Source organism: Mastigoproctus giganteus, chromosome 6, assembly GCF_048544385.1.
Source record: "Mastigoproctus giganteus isolate SK-2022 chromosome 6, ASM4854438v1, whole genome shotgun sequence".
NCBI lineage: Eukaryota > Metazoa > Arthropoda > Arachnida > Uropygi > Thelyphonidae > Mastigoproctus > Mastigoproctus giganteus.
Window position 1 is genome coordinate 13,565,034 of NC_143580.1, and position 19,736 is coordinate 13,584,769.

Here is a 19,736-nt window from a genome sequence, read left to right on the forward strand (position 1 = left end):
ATTCTTGCCTTGTTGTTTTTGCAGTTTTAAATTTGATTTTAAGTTATTATCTGCCCTAATGGTTGATATTATGACTGGGTTTATTATGATTACTGGGTAAATTTGATTGTATGTATATATGCATAGCTATTGATAATTAGTTTTTAATTACATGTTCCTTGTAGTCTTCTTACTTTTCTCTTTTATATTCTTCTGCTTATATTTCTAGAGGTATCTGTATTCCTCTTCTCTTCTGTTCCTTTTTCTTCATCCTCTCTCCCCTTTTCCCTTCTTCCTTTCTAAATTATTTTGAGGTTCTCCTTGTGACAACCTCAGTACGTGTCTCTTGATAGTAGAACCTGGCTGCCTCCTCGTGGCTTGGGAGTCGGGGTGGGGGGAACCTTTGTTCTCCTGCTCCCTGACTGCTAAATGCCAGGTGCTGGCTTACAACATACAACAAAACACACATTAATATACACATAAAGATACAAACATTTCATTAGATCTTTTTTTTTTTTTTTTTTTTTTTTTATTAAATGCTGGGTTTGGCACTTTGCCATTAGATGACTCGGCAGCATATAGGGGAACCCTGATTACCGTCTTTACATACAAGAATACTTTGTCCAAAGCAGAGGGACTAGAGCAGCCCCTGGAGATGTGGTGTGATATTTCTTTGTATTTGGTTTGCACGACGACTCGGCAATCTTAAACATAATCTCAGAGGCAGTGAAAGATTGGAAGGAATGCCAGCCTGCCGAAGATGCCTCAGGACACTTGGCCACCAAATGGTGTCAAATGCCTCGGTGAAGTCAATTGAGATTCTAACAAGCACTTCTGGTCTGTAGCAGTGGGGACTGCTGTAAGAGTTTGGAAGGCATCCTCTGCACAGGATCTGAAGCCATATAGTCTGTGACTGCAGGTTTGCAATGAAGTAATGTTGGCGTGTTCTTTTATAAAGTAAACGTTCAAAATCTTGCTGAGTACTGGTAAGAGTGCTATGGGCTAATAGGAGTTTGGGCTGTCAACGGCTTGTCTGGGCCCTTTAGGATTAGTCTCAAGGAGGCTGTTTTCCAGTTGGTAGGAAACGTTGCTTGTTTGAGGCATTTGTTGAAGATCACCAGAACAGATAGGAGTGTGGGAAGGGACCACATATAAAATTGGGTTTGGGCTAATGTAAATCTATTTTCAGAGTTTTGTTTTGGTGGACAGCCACTGGTTCCTCATCCTGCTCCCAGCAGAGAGAGCCATCCACTATAACCATAGGTTGGTATTGAACTGGAGGCAGTCCAGGAGTGAGGGGGGGAAACAACTTGAGGCACCTAATTTAAGTGCCAGTGGCCCTCCGCAGGAGACAAAAGGTAATTTGGTTTTCCCTCATCAGCTAGCCATGCAAGGCACTCCAAAAGATACCGTTTCAACTGGCATTGTGTCAGGGGCCACCATGGGAGGCAGCAGGAGAGGGGAGGAAGAAGGTTATGTGGATAGGTGGGTGAGTTGGAGTCCATGTCTCTGGAAAATGTTTTGCAATGAAATTGGAGGGTTCCCCCGACCATATGAAAGGGACCATATTTCCAAAAATGTTCTGACAAGTGGATCCTAACCAAGGTAAGTCACCATGCAAAGTCAGTCAAGCAACACAGTATAGTGTTGCTTGTCTCATATATACTGGGGTTTCTTCATCATGCACACCCTCACGACTGAGAGCCTCCAACAGAAAGCATCCTACAGGGTCCAGAGCACTCACTCGAAACTCCCTTCATATAACAGATACATGCATGTACAGTCACATGCTCTCCATTCACTCACAAACCACACAAGTCACTTTCTCCAGTCGTACACACACAGGCTATGTCAGTAGTCAGCAAGCTCATGCACTACTAGGCAGCTTGCAGGCATCAAGGGTATATTCAAGATACCATTAGCCTAATTTGCTCTCCAAACCGGAGTTTATACGCAAATTTTGACTAACTTTAATTTTACTTATCTGTGTTAAAATACCATTTTTTTCAATAGAAAAATACTAACTTTATAACACAACACAAAATTATGGAGTATGCATACCACTTAGCCTTCACCAAGAAGAATGAGCCTAAGTTCAGTATTAGCCTATTCTAATGGGCTAAGTTACCACCCCAGCCACTGGGAGGCGGGTTCTACTATCTAACCTTGTTTTCGTCCTCCTTTTAAAAACACTATTAACGAAATTATTAAAGTAATCAAACTTAGTTTGATCTGCAAACATGGTCCAAAGAGTACTTTGCTCCAGAGATCCAATGGATCTCTCTTCAACTCCATTCTTAGATCAACATAGTTGATACATTGGAGCTTTATGTGTTCTGCACTCTCTTCAGTTCCACATGTACGGAATCCATCATCAGCAAGCCCTAACTCATGTAGCTGCTTGGACATGCCATGCCCTGTTATCAAGGAGGCAGCTTACATACCAAACTGTTGCCAAGCATTCTTTTTGACATCAAGTATTCCTACACTTGGCAGGAACAGAAAGGTTGCTCTTCCCTTATCAGGCACCTTGGTGGGCAGGAGCAGCAGTGTGTAGCACATGCTTCTTGATTAGACTGGGGTTCGAGCCCGTGACCACCAAATACGAAGGATGCGGAAAGGTCAGGGAATGACCACCGCATATCCCCGGAGCAATATGGCCTTAGTTGCTAATGCTCCTAAAAAAAAAAACAAAAATAACAATAAGCTCTTCCCTTATCTGAACCTGCACACAGTCTTTGCCATATCTCCATCAGTTCGTTCAAGATTCTCTCCCTCTCAATCTTGATATCCAATCTTGAATATATCCTGGTTTGATCTGAACAGGAAATAATATTCAACACAGTGACTCGTATTTTTCTAGTACAATACAGTAGTATAATCAAGAGGCCCACAGGCACCGTCCAGCAATCACCTGCAGTGCCTCTGTAGATACTGTCCAACAGATCCTGGTGGTGCATAGGAGAGCGAACCTCTGAGCCTGCAAGACATTTCTTAATCACAGAGTTGGTCATTTGATGCAGCCAAGCTATGGATGCATATGTGACGATTGGGACAAAAAGGCAGTTATACAGCATATTCAATGACCTTCCCTTAATGCCCCAATCCACACATAAAACTCTTCTAAGTTTAGCGTAAAGTCTTTGAACTTTATCTCTGAGATATCTTGCATGCTCTGCAAAGCTCAATCTCTCCCCCACACAAACCCACAAATACCTGATGGCAGTCACATATCATAGTAATACCTCCCAAGTCTGTACTAGTGGACTTCTATTCAAACTCAGGCGACCTTTTTAATAGCTTCTGGACAGTTTTAATATTAGAGTTAATCACATATCAACTGATGCACAGTCTCTCATAAACTTTTGTCATCACCAGTAGCAGGGCAATTGGACAATACAATCTCAAGACATCAAGGGTAAAGTGTGTTAGTAAAGTCACACTTTACCCTTGATGTCTCAGGATCATATCATCCAATTGCCCTGCTACTTGTGATGGCAGAAGTTTATGAGAGACTGTGCATCAGTCAATACATGATTAACTCCACACAAACTCCACATAGTATACTCTGTGATGCAGTACAACTTCTGTAAAGGCCAGTGATAGTGAAGTTTTAGTGGGTAGCACAGTGGTTATAATCACTGTCCTCCTCCTCAAATTAGGAGAGAAAAGGCCCAGGTTAAACTGAAGTCAATGAAACAAGGAACTTTTGTGGACTTTTCCAGTCCATGGCTGAGTTAGCCAGTTTCAGTCGAGGATAGCAAGGTTTTTGTCTAGCAAAATAGGCAAACAAACCAAATAACACACACAATTTACAGACATAATATACTTGGGTAGAGGAGGTAATTCTGTAGTGGCCCTAATATGACTTTTTTTATCATAATGATCAGACTTGAAAGAACTTCAGGTTCACCAGAAATACTGATATACGGACTCTCAATCTAGTTGATGTCCATATAGAAATTATATAGCTGAAAAGCAGTGTGACCATTGTGAAGATGGTTTCTGGAATATTGAATCTGGCATTGGATATGAATTATGTACTTGTTATCCATTTGGTTCTCTCAATCTTCAGCTGAGGCTGTTAATAGCTGATCTCAGGCAGAAGGAGTGAGGTCCCCCCCCCCAATGAGTTATTCCAAGTTTTTCAGCCTGCACAAACAATCAAATCAGCTCATGAATGCACACTTCTGCAGACAAAATGAAATACACAGATAAGAACAAGATTGTCCATATCTGTCACAACAAACTGTTCATGAGCAACAAACTCCAATGCTGATAAAATAATTTGGATTGCCATAATGACCAGTAAACCCACCAGGTATAACAAAATTTGACGTCGATGAAATTCTTTTTGATTCTGAACTGTGATACTTGCGGAATAACTTCACTTGTAAGGCATGAAAATATCTTAAGTGTCCAAGATGTTTTATTGTTTCTTTTGTTCTTTTTTCCCCATAATATTTTCTTTCATTTTAAAGATACATTTAAAATTTAATGATTGGCATTAGCATTGGCACATGATGCAAGAAAGCAAGCTTATATAGCATCAGCCAAAAAAAAAAAAAAAACCCTTATTTCACCCATCCACTCGCTCCAAATGTTTGTCAAGTTCTGCCTTGAATCTATTTAAGCTATCAACTTCTACAACGACAGATGGAAGTTTGTTCCACCAATCAATCACTCGCTGGCTAAATGCAAACTTCTGCACATCTATCCTAGAACCGTCTTTCCTCAATTTAAATTTATGCCCTCTCAGGCGATTATTCTGAGCAAGAGGAAGAATCCCATCCGCATTGAGCATGCTCAAACCATTCAAGGCTTTATACACCTCAATCAGATCACCTCACAGGTGCCTAATCTCCAGACACTGTAATTTGCAAAACTTAAGCCTTTCTTCGTAAGAGCAACCCTTTGTTCCATTCACTAATCTTGTTGCCCTTCTCTGTACTCGTTCCAACAGCTCTACATCCTCCTTAAAATGAGGCCTCCAGACCTGTATACAGTACTCAAGGTGTGGCCTGACCATTGCCTTATACAAGGGGATAATCACCTCCTTATCCCTGCTAGAAAAATTCCTGTATATCATTGACAAGACACCATGAGCTACTCTTGCAGACCGTCTGAGATTAAATAGCTGAATGAAAAGTCACATCACAAACAACACAGATACAAACTGTAAGGCTAAAGGGATTTTGGTAGTAAATGAAATTCCAGCTGTAATTAGAAAAAAATTGGGAACCATTGTTCTATTTCATCTCTCTTGTTTTTTTTTTTTTTCTTTTTTATCTCTCAGAATGTAAACGTGTAAATATTCCATCTTGTTCTTCCGTGTTCAAGTATCCATATATATGACTGATTGACTAGCTTGGCAGGTTACACTTTATTTCTGTTGATAACAAGATTCCCATTTTTGAAGTTGTGTGAAGTTTTCTTAATATTATCCCATCTGGCATTTCTGTTTGGTTTTTTGCTTCTCTGTTAGATTTTTGGTAGCTCTATTCTAAATTAAGGTTCATAGCTGAACTGCTTAACTTTTTTTTTATTTGGCTCATAAATATAATAATGACTTAGTATTCCTAAGAATGCCTGTAATCAGTAAACGATAAAAGAAAAGAGACTAAGCTTTATATTTTGTTCCATTGAAGGGATACAGGTATAATTATGTCTTTTAGAATACCAGAGTTCTAACAACCAAAGTGCAGAAGAAAGCCGTCCAATAAACAGCCCTTCATTAAGTGACAGTGGCTATTCTGTGCAACAACAGTCTTCCACATCCCCTACCAGTGTAGGTAAGCAATTTAAAATTATATTAGCAAAATTAAAAATAAATATTCTCTCAGTTTTAACAGCCTCTATGGTAGATGGTGGCTATGCTGACTTTCAGCAGATATGCATCATTTTCCCCATGCCTTTTTAATGCTACAGACAGACAGACTGATCTTAGAACACATGCAGTGTACAAAGAATGCAAACTTCATGGCAGTGGTGGTAGACTTTGTAAATTGAATTGCTTTGACATTAATTAAAAACAACTCTCAGCCTTTTTGAGTATAAGTATTAGCAAATGATGCAAGGAAGTAGCTTATACAGCATCAGCAAAAAAAAGATAAAAACCTCCATCTTTCCACTCATCTAATAATTTGTCTAATTCTTTCTTAAATTTGTTCAGACTATCCACTTTTAAACACAAGATAGAAGTGTAGGTCCATATTTGTTAATAATGTAGTTAAAATATGTCGGAAGTAGAACAGCAGTTTGAATGATACCTTTGTCCAGTGGTTGGCAAACACTTGATGTATTAGCAGGAAGAAATAATAAACTGACATTACTTAAATTAAAATTTTTGGTGTGACATTGGAGCGTTTTCCACTAATGGTAAGAACTTCCTGTTTTCTTTTTTTTTTTTTTTCATTTTTTTGTCATCCATGGCTCTTTGTTTTTTTTTTTTCTTTTTTTTTATTGGCTTACCAATCAACATTCATAGATGCCGTATTCATTTTTTTAAAACATGTTGGTCCCAGTGCAGTATTAATTATCAATGGTCATTCTTTTTATCCTGAAGAATTTACACACAGTAAAATTATCATCCTTTGTTTTTCTTTTTTCGGACCGAAAGAATTATAACCTTTAAACACTAATGATTTACTCGGTAAAACACAATAAAACAGGCCGGTTTCATCTACATTAAAGATGTCTTTAGGTTCACATTGTTGCATTAAAGGTGGCAAATGTGAAATCCACTGTTCCACATAATTTTCATTCACAGATGCACTTTACCACACAATCTTCAAAACAATGTTATTTCTGGTACAAAATTTACTAAGCCATCCGTTTCTAGCAGAAAATGTCTTTTTTTAAAGCTTTTGAAAATTTCAAACTTTTTTTTTTTTTTTTTTTTGTAGCATTGAACCATCTACTGGAATTCCTCTTGCACGAGCATCATCAAACATGCCATGTTAATTTGTTAATTTCTTGATATGTTTCTCATTTAATTTTTTTTTCTTGTAAACTTTTTTAGAATTTGTGTTTTACCACAATTATACTTTATACTTTTTCTGGAAACCATCTTTGCGATAAACCCTGTGCTGCTTCATCTATAACGTTCACTTGCATTTCTAAATTTAAAGCCCTCATGGGTAACAGAGTTAGTAGGATCTCCATCCTCACCATGCTGGGTGGAAAAGACCTGAGTTTGAGTAACATTGAATTAGGAATTTTTATGGGCCTTTTTTTGCAACGTGGCTGATTTAATTGGTCTCAGGCAAGGGTAGTATGGTTTTTTTCTCCTGAAACTCAGGTTTTTAGTCCCACAAACAGAAAATCAACCTCAGAACACATGCAATTTACAGACAATACACATGCAGAAATATGGATTTAGTTACTGATGCTCCTAAAACACAGTTCAGTTTAAAATTTTCATTTTACTCTTTTCTGTCATGTTATATTTAAGATGGATAAATCAGAAATAAATGAATGAATTATCTGTTTGGTAGAAATATTTATAGTTACTTCAGAAACTCCAGATACATAAAAATCTGTGAAAAAACACTGGCTGCCAAACAACAGGATTAATGGTCCCAGTCAGATAAGGTGGTGGTCGTCTTAGAAAATTATAGATTCCTAGAAATCTATGGAATACACTGGCTGCCAAACAACAGGATTAATGGTTGCAGTCGGGTAAGACACTAGTCATCTTAGGGAATTAAGATGACCAGTGTTAGTTTAACCACTGTTCTGTGTAAAATACTGGAGTCGTGGTTAACGAAGCATTGCAGGATCATCTAGACAAGACGGCATTAATAATTCAGACACAGCATGGGTTTGTTAAGGGAAAGTCTTGTCTGTCAAATTTGATTTGCTTTGTGACTTACCCCCACATAAAGACTGAAACTAAAGATTAGGATACTGTGATGTAGTTACAAAGAAACTGGATGCAAAAAATAATTTTGATATATACTTGGATTTCAGGTAAGCTTTTTGATACTATTGCACATGGAAGACCACTGTACAAATTAGAGCAGTCTGTTATTAAGGGCAGGTTGTTACAATGAATAAAAAGGTGGTTGAATGGGAGAAGACAGAGAATGGTAATCGATGGATGCTGCTCTTCATGGACTAATGTTATTAATGGAGAATCCCCGGGTTTGGTGTTGGGCCCACTGCTGTTTTGTATATTTATCAATGATATTGATGAAGGTATATCAGGCTTAATGTCCAAGTTTGCAGATGATACAAAGGTTGGCAAGGTTGTTAATGACAGTAATGGCAGTGTGCTACTGTAACAGGATCTGGAAAAGTTGGGCAGATGGGCTGAGAAGTGGCACCTGAAGTTTAACATCGACAAATGCAAAGTACTGCATATGGGTAGAAGTAACCCCAGAGAAATGTACCAACTGTGTGGTACTACACTTAGGTTGGTAGAAAATGAAAATGACCTGGGAGTAATTGTGCCATCAGATATGAAGTTTTCTGAGCAGTGCAGACAGGCTGCCAGAGCAGATCATGGGATATTGTCAATGATATACAGGAATTTTGCTAGTGGGGAAAAGGAGGTGATTATCCCTTTGTATAAGGCAATGGTCTGGCCATGCCTTGAGTACTGCATACAGGTCTGGAGGCCTCATTTTAGGAAGGATGAAGAGTTCATTGAGCAAGTACAGAGAAGGGGCAACAAGATTGGCAAGGGGAACGAAGGAGTTGCCTTACAAAGAAAGGCTTAAGTTCTGCAAATTGTAGTGTCTGGAGACTAGGCACCTGCAAGGTTTTCTGATAGAGGTGTATAAGGCCTTGAATGGGTTGAGCTGGCTCAATTCTTATGGGATTCTTCCTCTTGCTCAGATTACGAACCTGAGAGGGCATAAATTAAGGAAAGACAGTTGTAGAATAGATGTGTGGTAATTTTCCTTTAGTCAGCGGGCAGTTGATTGCTGGAACAAACTTCCATCTGTCGTGGAAGTTGATAGCTTAAATAAATTCAAGGTGGAACTGGACAAACTTTCAGAGGGAATGGATGTGTGAATTTTTTTTTTTTTGGCTGATGCTATATAAGCTTGCTTTCTTGCATCACATGCCTCTACTAATACTACACCAGCCACTAAACAACAAGATTAACAGTCACTGCTGAGTCAGTGAATGGTTGCCTTAAAAACTAGTTTTAATACACAGGGCACTTATTTCAAAGTGTTCTAAGAAATAATTGTCAGTCAGTGGAACAGACTGGAAGACAAGAGGAAAAGAGTAAGAGAAAGAACTGAATCTTGTAGAACTGCATTACTTTTTTTTTTTTATGAAAATTCCAAACACAAAAGGTATTAAAACCTGTATTACTTAGCCGTGTAGAGATTGAAAAGATACTTGTTGATATTAAACTTGAATTTCTGTAGATTGTAATTTTCTGGAAATTTGTGTGAAGGGAGCTTGTTCCAGAAAATGGAAGTTGAAGTTAAGACAGTAAATGGATGCTGACTAGGTGTGGCACATGTCTGTACAGGTTTGCAAGGGAGAGAGAGGAGAAATTACAGAAACTAATTCAAAAGAACAGTGCCCATGGAAGTATCTTTAGAAAAGGCATGCAGCAGAAACAGAACGTCAATGAAACAGAGTGGAGAGACTTTGTAAAAGATGGGCATTAATTAACTGCATCTTTTGAATGAGGTCTGGAAGCCTAATGAGGTTAGATAACAGAGAGCCATTTACCATCACCATACAGTCAGTCAACAATGGGTGTGAGTGTGAGTGAGTGAGTGAGTGACATTTTCAGATGTTTATGTCTCATCGATTATTGCTAACATGACTGGCATTTCTTGTCAGTCAAATCATTACACCTGGTTCTCTAAAGACTGAATATAACCATATTCTGAAAGTTTTTAGGTCATCAGAGTTTGGTATTGAAATAAAAGGAAGTGAGTACAAAAATGAATGTATATGAATTGAGAAAAATATTCACGTAAAAAAAAACTGCATGGTGAAGATTTACATTCAGAATCATCCTGCATAAAATCTTAAAGAATAAAATTTAATTTAGTCAGTGTCCCTAACTTAATCATGTCTTAACAGCTTCATTGCATTAGATAAACTTTGATAAATGATTTTTCTATTTATGATGTTGGGATGGGGCAAGGGAATCATACCTTTGGTCTCCCTAAACAGTTTTAGAAAACTTTGCTGTTACTGACATGGCCAGCTGCAAAGGATATCCCTCATTTAGAAAAAATACCAAATGATTGATGTTGTAGAGTGGATTTCAGTTGGTCAGAAATTTCTTAGTGTAGATTACAGTTTACTGTGTAGTGCACAGACATTAGTTAATTAATGTACATGTATGATTACTTGGTTCTGTGCACATTTATTGATTGCTGATTTCTCCTTTTTATCAACTTCTGCAGAGAAAATTTTGACACCAGTTCAGCAAAAAACCCTGAATTCAGAAATAAGTACCAAATTATTAATGGTGTATATTGCCATGGGCCATTCACAGTGCCAATAAAGACCAGTCCAGTGTGTATTATTAAACATCAACTCACATAGTATTGTATCTGATGCATGGCTTTCAAAATTTTTATGATAGGACGGTAGAGATAACTTGTACTTAAGAATAAAATGAAAATAATGCATTTTCATTTCTAAATATGCAGGGTTGCCCTTGAGACACTAAAAAATTTTGGAAGTTGTATAAGTCTAAAAGAGACACGACAATATTATCATACTGCAAACTCTACCATCATTGGAGAAGTTAAACACTGTTATGAATTTTTTAAAAGACAATAAATAAGGAGCAGCAGTGCGTAACACACGCTTCTTGATTAGACCGGGGTTCGAGCCCATCACCACCAAATATGGAGGATGCGGAAAGGTCAGGGAATGACCACCGCATATTCCCGGAGCAATACGGCCTTAGTTGCTAATGCTCCTAAAAACCAAATAACAACAACAATAAATAAGAATAAATATTTTATTTCATACATTGCTTTATTGAAAGTAATAACAGGTTAACACTTTGATTGTTGCATAATTGATTAGTCATGCATAAGATATGGCAAAGTTTTCTGACATTGTTTAGAAGGACCTAAAATATAGTTTCAGCTGAAACATTTTTACAAAAAAAAAATATTTTTTTAAAAAAATGGTGACCACTTGATTTTCAGGTTTTACATACTCAAAATTTTTACAGCATTCACTGCTCTAACTTAAAATGTGTAAAATATAAAATGCATTTATCCTAAAGAAATAATTATAATAATGAAGCTAGAATAACTTTTCTTTTATTGCAGATGATATGAGTGAACAGGAAATGCTGGAAACTGCTTTAAAAATGTCCATGGAATCCTCATGATCAAGTATAGAAACTGCTAGTCATGCTAATTATTTTCCTATCCTTATAATTCATTTAGGTTCATTCATTTTTCTTCTCATTTAAATTTGTTATTCTCTCTCTCTCTCTCTCTCTCTCTCTCTCTCTCTCTCTCTCTCTCTCTCTCTCTCAGCAGCTACATTTAAAAGCCATGGTTGTAGCATGTCTTACTTAAGATGTTTTAATATTTTAAAACAGCATGCCTCATCTCTTATGCTTTGACATAACTTTTTTATCCTGTTTATATATAGACATATTTGTCTAGGAGTGATATGTACAGTTTACTTCATTGTATAGTATAGAAATGTTTATTAAAACCTCTATTAAGTTTAGTTAATTGATACTGCCCAAAGACTATAAACTGGGAACAGTTCATGTGGAATACATTTCAAGGAATATGTTTCATTTAAAGAATTTTCTTCAGTTGAAAATTCTTTCGACTTGGATGGTATTGTAAGTTATAACAATATTATTTTAAAAATAGTGATACTCTTGCATTTGAATTTTACTGCAGTGGCTTATGGGGAAAAAAAAAAAAAAAGAGAGAGAGACTATGCTTGGAAGACTGAAATGAAAATTATAAATTCAAGGAGTTAAAAATATGCAGACAGTGGTACCCTTAACTGTAAAAAAAAAAAAAAATATATAGTTAACAGTCGTAATTATATTGGATCTAGTGTCATTTTTTAATGTATTTATTGCTCATTGGTAGGCCATTTGTAGTTCAGAATAGATATGTGAAATGCTGAATGTTTAAACTTATATTTTGAGATATTGAATAAGTCAGACATCTCACTAAAATTAAATATGAAATTGTCAAGGATTTTTTTCTTTCTCTAGGATAATTATATATGTGAAATGTATCTTTGTAGCCCTTGCATTCAAGGAGAATTAGTGGCATTTTCATTTTAGATAATTATTATTAGTAGTTCAAAATAAATTATTATTTTTCATATACAAATCAAACATAAATGTACTGAATTAAAGCCAAAATTTAAAACTTTATAATTAATAACTACTGGAATGCTTTAAACATGCGCACAACTTTTTTGATGCATTAAAAGTATAGGAAGAGAAAAATGGATGAGTACCAGCCTATGTACGCATATACACAAACACAGTATATATATATATATATATATATTAGAATAACGAAATAGTTGAAAAAGGTAATAAAAGAAGAGTTGAAAATGGTAGTAAAAAATTAAGAAAATTAAGAAATGAAGCAATTATTAGAGGTAGAAAAATGCACATTCCTCTACATGATGCCCAAAATATAACTAATATTAAATATAAAATCAATACTATGCCTCTAATGATTCTCTGTTGAGCTAAAATAATAAATTAAACTTAATAATTAAATCAACAGGGAGGGAGAAGAAAAGGTAATAAGACTAAAAATTGTAGCAGAAACTCTCCAAATAATTTAGAAAATCCAATTAAGAATCATAAAAATCCATTTAATTTTAGTGCCAATTACATAAAAATTTAATGCCCCCCCCCTTGTAAGGTGCCGTTCCAAATTGTGTGAAATATCACAAATAGAGACTATACTAACTGCAATAAAATAAAACCAAATTAACAAAAATAGACTGACCATTATGCCCCATATCGACAGAGGACCACAAGGCCAGTAATGGTCAGAGAATCGCTGCATTTCAATTGTTAGACAAATCGCCACAACGGCGAACCAATCAAAGGATCAGTCCACCATCCGATCCCCCGTCGAACCACCAATGCAGAGAATTTGGATAAAGGTGGTCCTTATGCAGCAAAAAATAAAAATATAGAACAGACTAGCACTCCAGAGCAGAGCCACACCACTGATACAACGTAAGTTTAACCAGCTTATATAGACAAATAAATAAAGTACTATAGATAGCACATCAAACCCACTACTACCATTTGATTTACATATATTAGAATAATGAAATATATATTAGAATAATGAAATAGTTGAAAAAGGTAATAATAAAGGAAATAGTTGATAAAGGTAAAAAAGTTGAAAAAGGTAAGTAAAAAAAAAAAAAAAAAAAGAGTTGAAAACAGTAGTAAAAAATTAAGAAATTAAGCAATCATCTGCTACAATTTTTAGTCTTATTACCTTTCTTCTCCCTGCATGTTTGCTCAACAGTTTTGCTATGCTTCTGGCATAGTTTTGATTTTATATTTAATATTAGTTATATTTTGGGCATCGTGTAGAGGAATGTGCATTTTGCTGCCTCTGATGATTGCTTCAATTTTTTAATTTTTTACTACTGTTTTTAACTTTTTTTTTAAGTACTTTTTCTTTTTTTTTAAGTACTTTTTCTTTTTTTTTTTTACTACTGTTTTCAACTCTTCCTTTATTATCTTTTTCAACTATTTCATTATTCTGATATGTAAATCGAATGGTAGTAGTGGGTTTGATGTGCTAATGCTGTGCCCACACTGCCATCTATGGTACTTTATTTATTTGTCTATATAAGCTGGTTAAACTTACATTGTGTCAGTGGGGTGGCTCTGCTCTGGAATGCTAATCTGTTCTATATTTTTATTTTTTGCTGCATAAGGACCACCTTTATTCAAATTCTCTGCATTGGCAGTTCAATCAGGGATCGGATAGTGGACTGATCCTTCAATCGGTTCGCTATTGAAATGCAGCAATTCCCTGACCATTATTGGCCTTGTGGTCCTCTGTCAATATGATGCATAATGGTCAGCTCTTTTTGTTAATTTGGTTTTATTTTATTGTAGTTAGTATAGACTATTTGTGATATTTCGCACAATTTGGAACTGGCACCTTACGGGATGGGGGGGGGGACTGTTAAATTTTTATGTAACTGGCACTAAAATTAAATGGATTTGTTTGGAGAGTTTCTGCTACAATTTTTAGTCTTATTACCTTTTCTTCTCCCTCCCTGTTGATTTAATTATTAAGTTTAATTTATTATTTTCGCTCGACAGTTTTGCCATGCTACTGGCTTAGTTTTTATTTTATATTTAACATTAGTTATGTATATATATCAAGTAGCCTGAACTCTAACATTGTTGCTTAATATTAAATTTGCAGGGTGAATAACTTAAAATATATTTTTTAAATTTTTGTTAGGATGTATGCAAGAAGACTGCTATATATGACAGTCATAAATATTAAATCGAAAAGAAAAGTAATTTGTTTTATTTAATATGAATAAGGTTTGCAATTATGTAAATTAACATTGAATTCCTTGTGTAAAGATACAGAACATTCTGGGCACATTTTAGTTGCAGCATTTCTTATGCTAAAAATCCTTCAACCAACCAACCAACCAATCTTGTGTAAAGGTTGGTTGGTTGAATACTTAACTCGGAAAGAGCCTTAAAAAGCACTACAAAAACTGGTAAAAGACAGTCGGCCTGTATTTTCAAATGTGTTACCTAAGTAAGCAGTCATTATTATGTTAGAACTCTGGTCTACACCTTCATATATTTCAGCTAACACTGACAAATGAATAGAAGACAATCAGATAGGTAGAGCAGGGTGTCCTAGTTGCAAAATATGTGAACTACCTTTATATATATGTATATATATAATTTTGTTTAAAAACTATTCAACAGTTATGTTTTATAAAATGTAGGATAAATCCCAAATCAGAGAGATATTCAAAAGTTTTTATGAAATTTATATTATGTGCATTTAATTACTTATGAATATCTTTAAGGTCTTCCAACTCTAGTTAACTTCCACAAAATAGTCCATTACTCATCATTTTCTGTAGAAGTATTCATGTAACATTTCTAGTCCTCTGGAATATAAATGACTATACTAACAAGAAGGAAGGTTGTACATAATGGGGATGCAGATATTAGCAAGATATTCAAAAATACATAATTACTATTTTTCTTTCATATGGGATGAAATATAATTTTTATTATTATATATGCTTCCTTGCTTCCTTTTTTAATTATATTCTTATATTAACTTCTGTCATTTATTAAATCTTGTTAGTGCTTTGGATATACTTTTTCCCATTCTGCTGTTCTCATGTTTCCTCCTTTACAGCACACTTTCCTCCTTCTCCCTCCCCACCATATTGTGTCATGGTTTTATTCTAAATACATGTCAAAATATTAGTGTGTGCATCACACTACTCTCTATGTAGTACAGTGATATTTCTTATATTTTTAAAGAAGCATTTTTTCTACTAAACATAACAAATCAAAATAAAATGTCTAATTTGTCTAAATTTAGCTGGATAATATATGTTTGTGTTCTTTCCATATGGAAAAAGTGAATATTAATTAACAAGATGGAATGAAATTTTGAATTTATTTTCAACTTTTTCCCTGTCACCTCATTATGTAGCCAACTATTTAAATAATTAAACTCTACAAGTCAATGCAAGCATTTCACTGCCAGCAGAAGATACTTTTCATATGATGAAATTTTGCAAGTACAGCTGTCATAAATATGCACTGTGTGTATATGTGTGTGTCTGTAGGAATTAGTTTCTTCTCATTTTCAAATTGAAAATGAGAAGAACAATCCTAAGTGATTGCTGGAGTATTTCAATGCAGTAGTCAAATTAAACTCAAAATTCATTTACATGACCTGCATTCAATGTTGGGTTTATTTTAAAATTAATTATGATCGAATGATGGATAATGTCAAATACTGTTATCCATCTTTCTCTTTAAGTTGTTAATATCTTTTTAAATTGTATAGTATCACCTGAATAGGTGAATCTACTATACATTAACAATCTGAGAGATGCCACCAGTACAGCTGTTTCAAAGCTTACTGGCTTCTCACAAGCTAGTCAATATGTAATGAATCGTGAATAATGTGTTTTGTCTAAATGAATAGCTAAACAACAACCTATGAAAGCAAAGCTTCCATTTTAAAAACATAACTGTTATGTTTACCTTTAACCTCTAGAATTGGGCCACGTCTGCTCTATGCAGTACAGTACTATAGAATTGAAGGGGTATTTCAAATAGCAGTTGAAATAAAATCAATTTGTATGCATTACCCACATTCAATTTCAATCATGGAGAAACTTTCTGCCCTCACTAAAAATCAGATACTCTGACTGAGGCTTGAGCTTATGTGCAGCTTAGAGAAAAATACCATTGAATATGCTATCGTTGTGATGTCTCATACTTTCAAATGTATAGCAGATTTACCTATTCGGATGTTGCTGTACAATTTAAAACGATATTAGTAACTTAGGCAGAACCATGAATAACGGTTCTGCCTAACTTGAACATAAGCCCATGTCTTAGTTCAGAGTACTTACCACTTGATCTTCAGTGAAAACAGGGAGTCTCTCTGAACAAAATTGAATGCAGGTAACAGGAACAAACTTTGATTTTATTTTACCTACTGCATTGAAATACCCCTGCAATCCTAACATATTGTACCACAAAGGGCAAATACAGCCCAGCTTTAGGTGTTAAAGGCAAAATAAAATTTGTTTTTAAAATGTATATTTTGCTTCCATACACTACTTGGCTATTCATTTAGACAGAATACATTATTCTGAGTTCGGCATGTGTTTGTTGAGAGTCTACCCACAAGCTGATGAAGGAACTAGTAAGCTTTAAAACAGATGTCCTAATAATGTCTCAGATTTTTAAATGTATAGCAGATTCACCCTAAGGAGAAATGTGGATAATGGTATTTGTGTCTAAGTTGAATATAAGCCCAAGCCTTGATCTTCGGGGAGAGCAGAAAGTCTCTCTATGATTGAAATTGAATGCCAGTAACATAAATTTTGATTTTAATGAGAATAAAATCAAAATTTATTCTCATCCTATACTTCTGTTGCATTAAAACCCCAGAAAACATGCCAGTGGTTAAAAAAGGTAATTAAGCAATAAAAGGAGGGCTAGATACATTTTTATATATTTTTATTGTGGATATTCTAAGGTTTAAATAGTGGAAACTGCATTCAGTAATGCTTCTGTATATATTTTTTGTTGGTTTTTGTTTTTTTATTTTAAAAATTAAATGTTATCTGTTTGGAATGCAGTGTGTGTGTGTGTGTGTGTGTGTGTGTGTGTGTGTGTGTGTGTGTGTGTGTGTGTGTGTGTGTGTGTGAGAGAGAGAGAGAGAGAGAAATGATCTTGCAGCAGTTATGGGCGTTTCTTTTTTTTTTGCAAAATTACTTTTTATATGTAATTAAGATTTCGAATAAATATTTTGAATATTTTGGTCAATCGATGTGTATATTAGTAAATTTTATTCATGCTGTTTCCTATTAAGTGTAAATTCTATTAATAAAGACAAGTTTTATTATTGCTCTGGAGCTATTGCTTGCATGCCTTCTAAGTTTTATTATGTTTATATATGTAAAACTTAGAGAATATTCATTTGTTAAGTTGTTATATACAGTTGGACAGGCAAAGAAAAATGCAGGTGTTCAGGTTGCATGTATGCAGGTTGAAGGAATTAATATAAGAAGTATTCAAACACTGTCATTACTTTTAAAGAAAAATTTTTTTCCTATAAATTAAGAAATATTGCTAAGTACTGTTTTCTTTAACAGTTACAAGTATGCAAACTTCTTTTCAATGGTTTTTTTTTTTTGTTTTTTTTTTCCTCGAAAATATTGCAGTCATGTAATAACTTTTTTCTCTTTATTTATTTATATTCTTAACTAAAATATGAATTACAGTCAGCTTTCAAGATACCACCACAATAGTTTTGTTTTTCAACTGAATCATAATTCTGTAGCCAGTCATATATCAACCAATTTGGTATGCTCTTTAACCATAGCAAGGTATGCGTCATTACTCTACCAGCTCAACATTAGGACAGTCAATCATGTTGACAATCATCTTAACCAGGGTTTTAAAAAAAAAAAAAAAAAAAAAAGTGAAATGTTCCCCATTTATATTTATATAATGTATCCTGATTCGTGTACTCTGTATCAAGATACATGTTTAGAATAAGTTTTGTGTGGGGGGAGCTGTATTCTGTAAAAATGGGAAAAAATTTCAATAAAAGAGTGGTGTGTATATAAATAGTTATATCAGTACCAATGGGGAAAATATAAAACTCAATATTATATTGTATATAATCTTAAGTCTGATTGAGAAGAAAATGGAATTTCTTCCTTATGTTGAGATTATTCAATATTGCAAAACTGGTAATAAATAGATCATTAACTTGCCTTACCTTAAACTCTGGAATGCTTTTATTGAAATGAATAAGGTCATCTCAAATGAATTCTTCTCTACAGTTCTAAAATTACATTCACTGAACTGATAAAAACCAAAAATTTATTGTTAAGAAAATAAATCACACACACCACTTATTTACAGTGAAATAAGTCATAAAGCACACAATAAATATACTAAAACCATGGATACTTTCGACAAATGTCAAAAGTATCCATTGCCTTTTATCAGTTGTTCAAATTCTAGAATGTGGGGACCATGAGAAGCATATGATGAGTAGCCAACCTGAATATAGAAGAAGATATTCTCCTTCCCCACCTACCTTAAGTTTTAGTACAAACATGAGTGAGACATCAAAAGTGTTGGTAGTGGTGGTAGCATTAATCCAACCCAAAAGGCCCAACACACTGCCTCATTATGTAGCAACAGAGGTTCAAAAATAGATGATTCGCATCCCTTCAGCTCTGTTGATATTAGGTTTATTTCTGCATGTATAAACAAGTACTGCACGCAGGTCTGGAGGCCTGCAAGGTGATCTGATTGAGGTGGTTAAGGCTTTGAATGGATTGAGCAAACTCAATTCTGATGGCATTCTTGCTCTTGCTCAGACATGGCCTCAGACCAGAGTGGCATTGTGCATCCCTTGCTGAGTTGATGTGTGCCTCTCTTCAGGTTGATTTGATGACTCTATCTTCAGAAATGAGAGGCAGTTGCCAACTCAACTGTATGGGTACCAGTTTTGTGGTTAGTGATACAACTATTGATTTTATTTTGCTTTGCTGAAATATTGTAACCATCTGCATCAACAATTGATCCTTTATTCAGTTTGTATTGAAATTCAAGGCTAGTGGCAGGGAGACAGTCCTCTTGAATATGTACAGGCCATTGTTCTTTTAAATATTTTTGTAGCTTGCCATACTCAAGAATTCATATGATCGATAAAGGCAAAATCTGTTTGCCAAAAGCTGCCATGGTTTTACCGTATACAGCCGCTCCCTGACTTACGTAAGGGTTGCATTCCATGGAACTCTACATAAGTCGAGTTTTAAGTCAGAATTTCTCTAAATGCTTATGCACTCACAACTATGCATGCTGAATTTGATTGAAGCAAAAAAGAAATGTTCGACAAACATGTAATTAGAATTATTTATTAAATTTTTTTATCTCGTGCGCAGGAAAAATTACAAAAAGAGAGAGCAGACAGGCATAACGTCAGCAAGTTTTACCTTTCAAGCATTGTTGCCAGAATTAACTCTCC

The 19,736-nt window shown here is 34.9% G+C and overlaps 1 protein-coding gene across 1 annotated transcript in view; it reads left to right on the forward strand.

Annotated features, from left to right (window-relative positions):
• LOC150083957 (ataxin-3-like) overlaps nt 1–11,368 on the forward strand; it is an 89,656-nt gene extending 78,288 nt beyond the window's left edge. The window contains exons 6-7 of the mRNA XM_090374968.1: nt 5,655–5,771; nt 11,253–11,368. Coding sequence (XP_090231094.1) covers nt 5,655–5,771; nt 11,253–11,314 — 179 coding nt within the window. The 3' untranslated portion in view covers nt 11,315–11,368. The remainder of the gene's footprint in view (nt 1–5,654; nt 5,772–11,252) is intronic.
• The last annotated feature ends 8,368 nt before the right edge of the window (nt 11,369–19,736 follow it).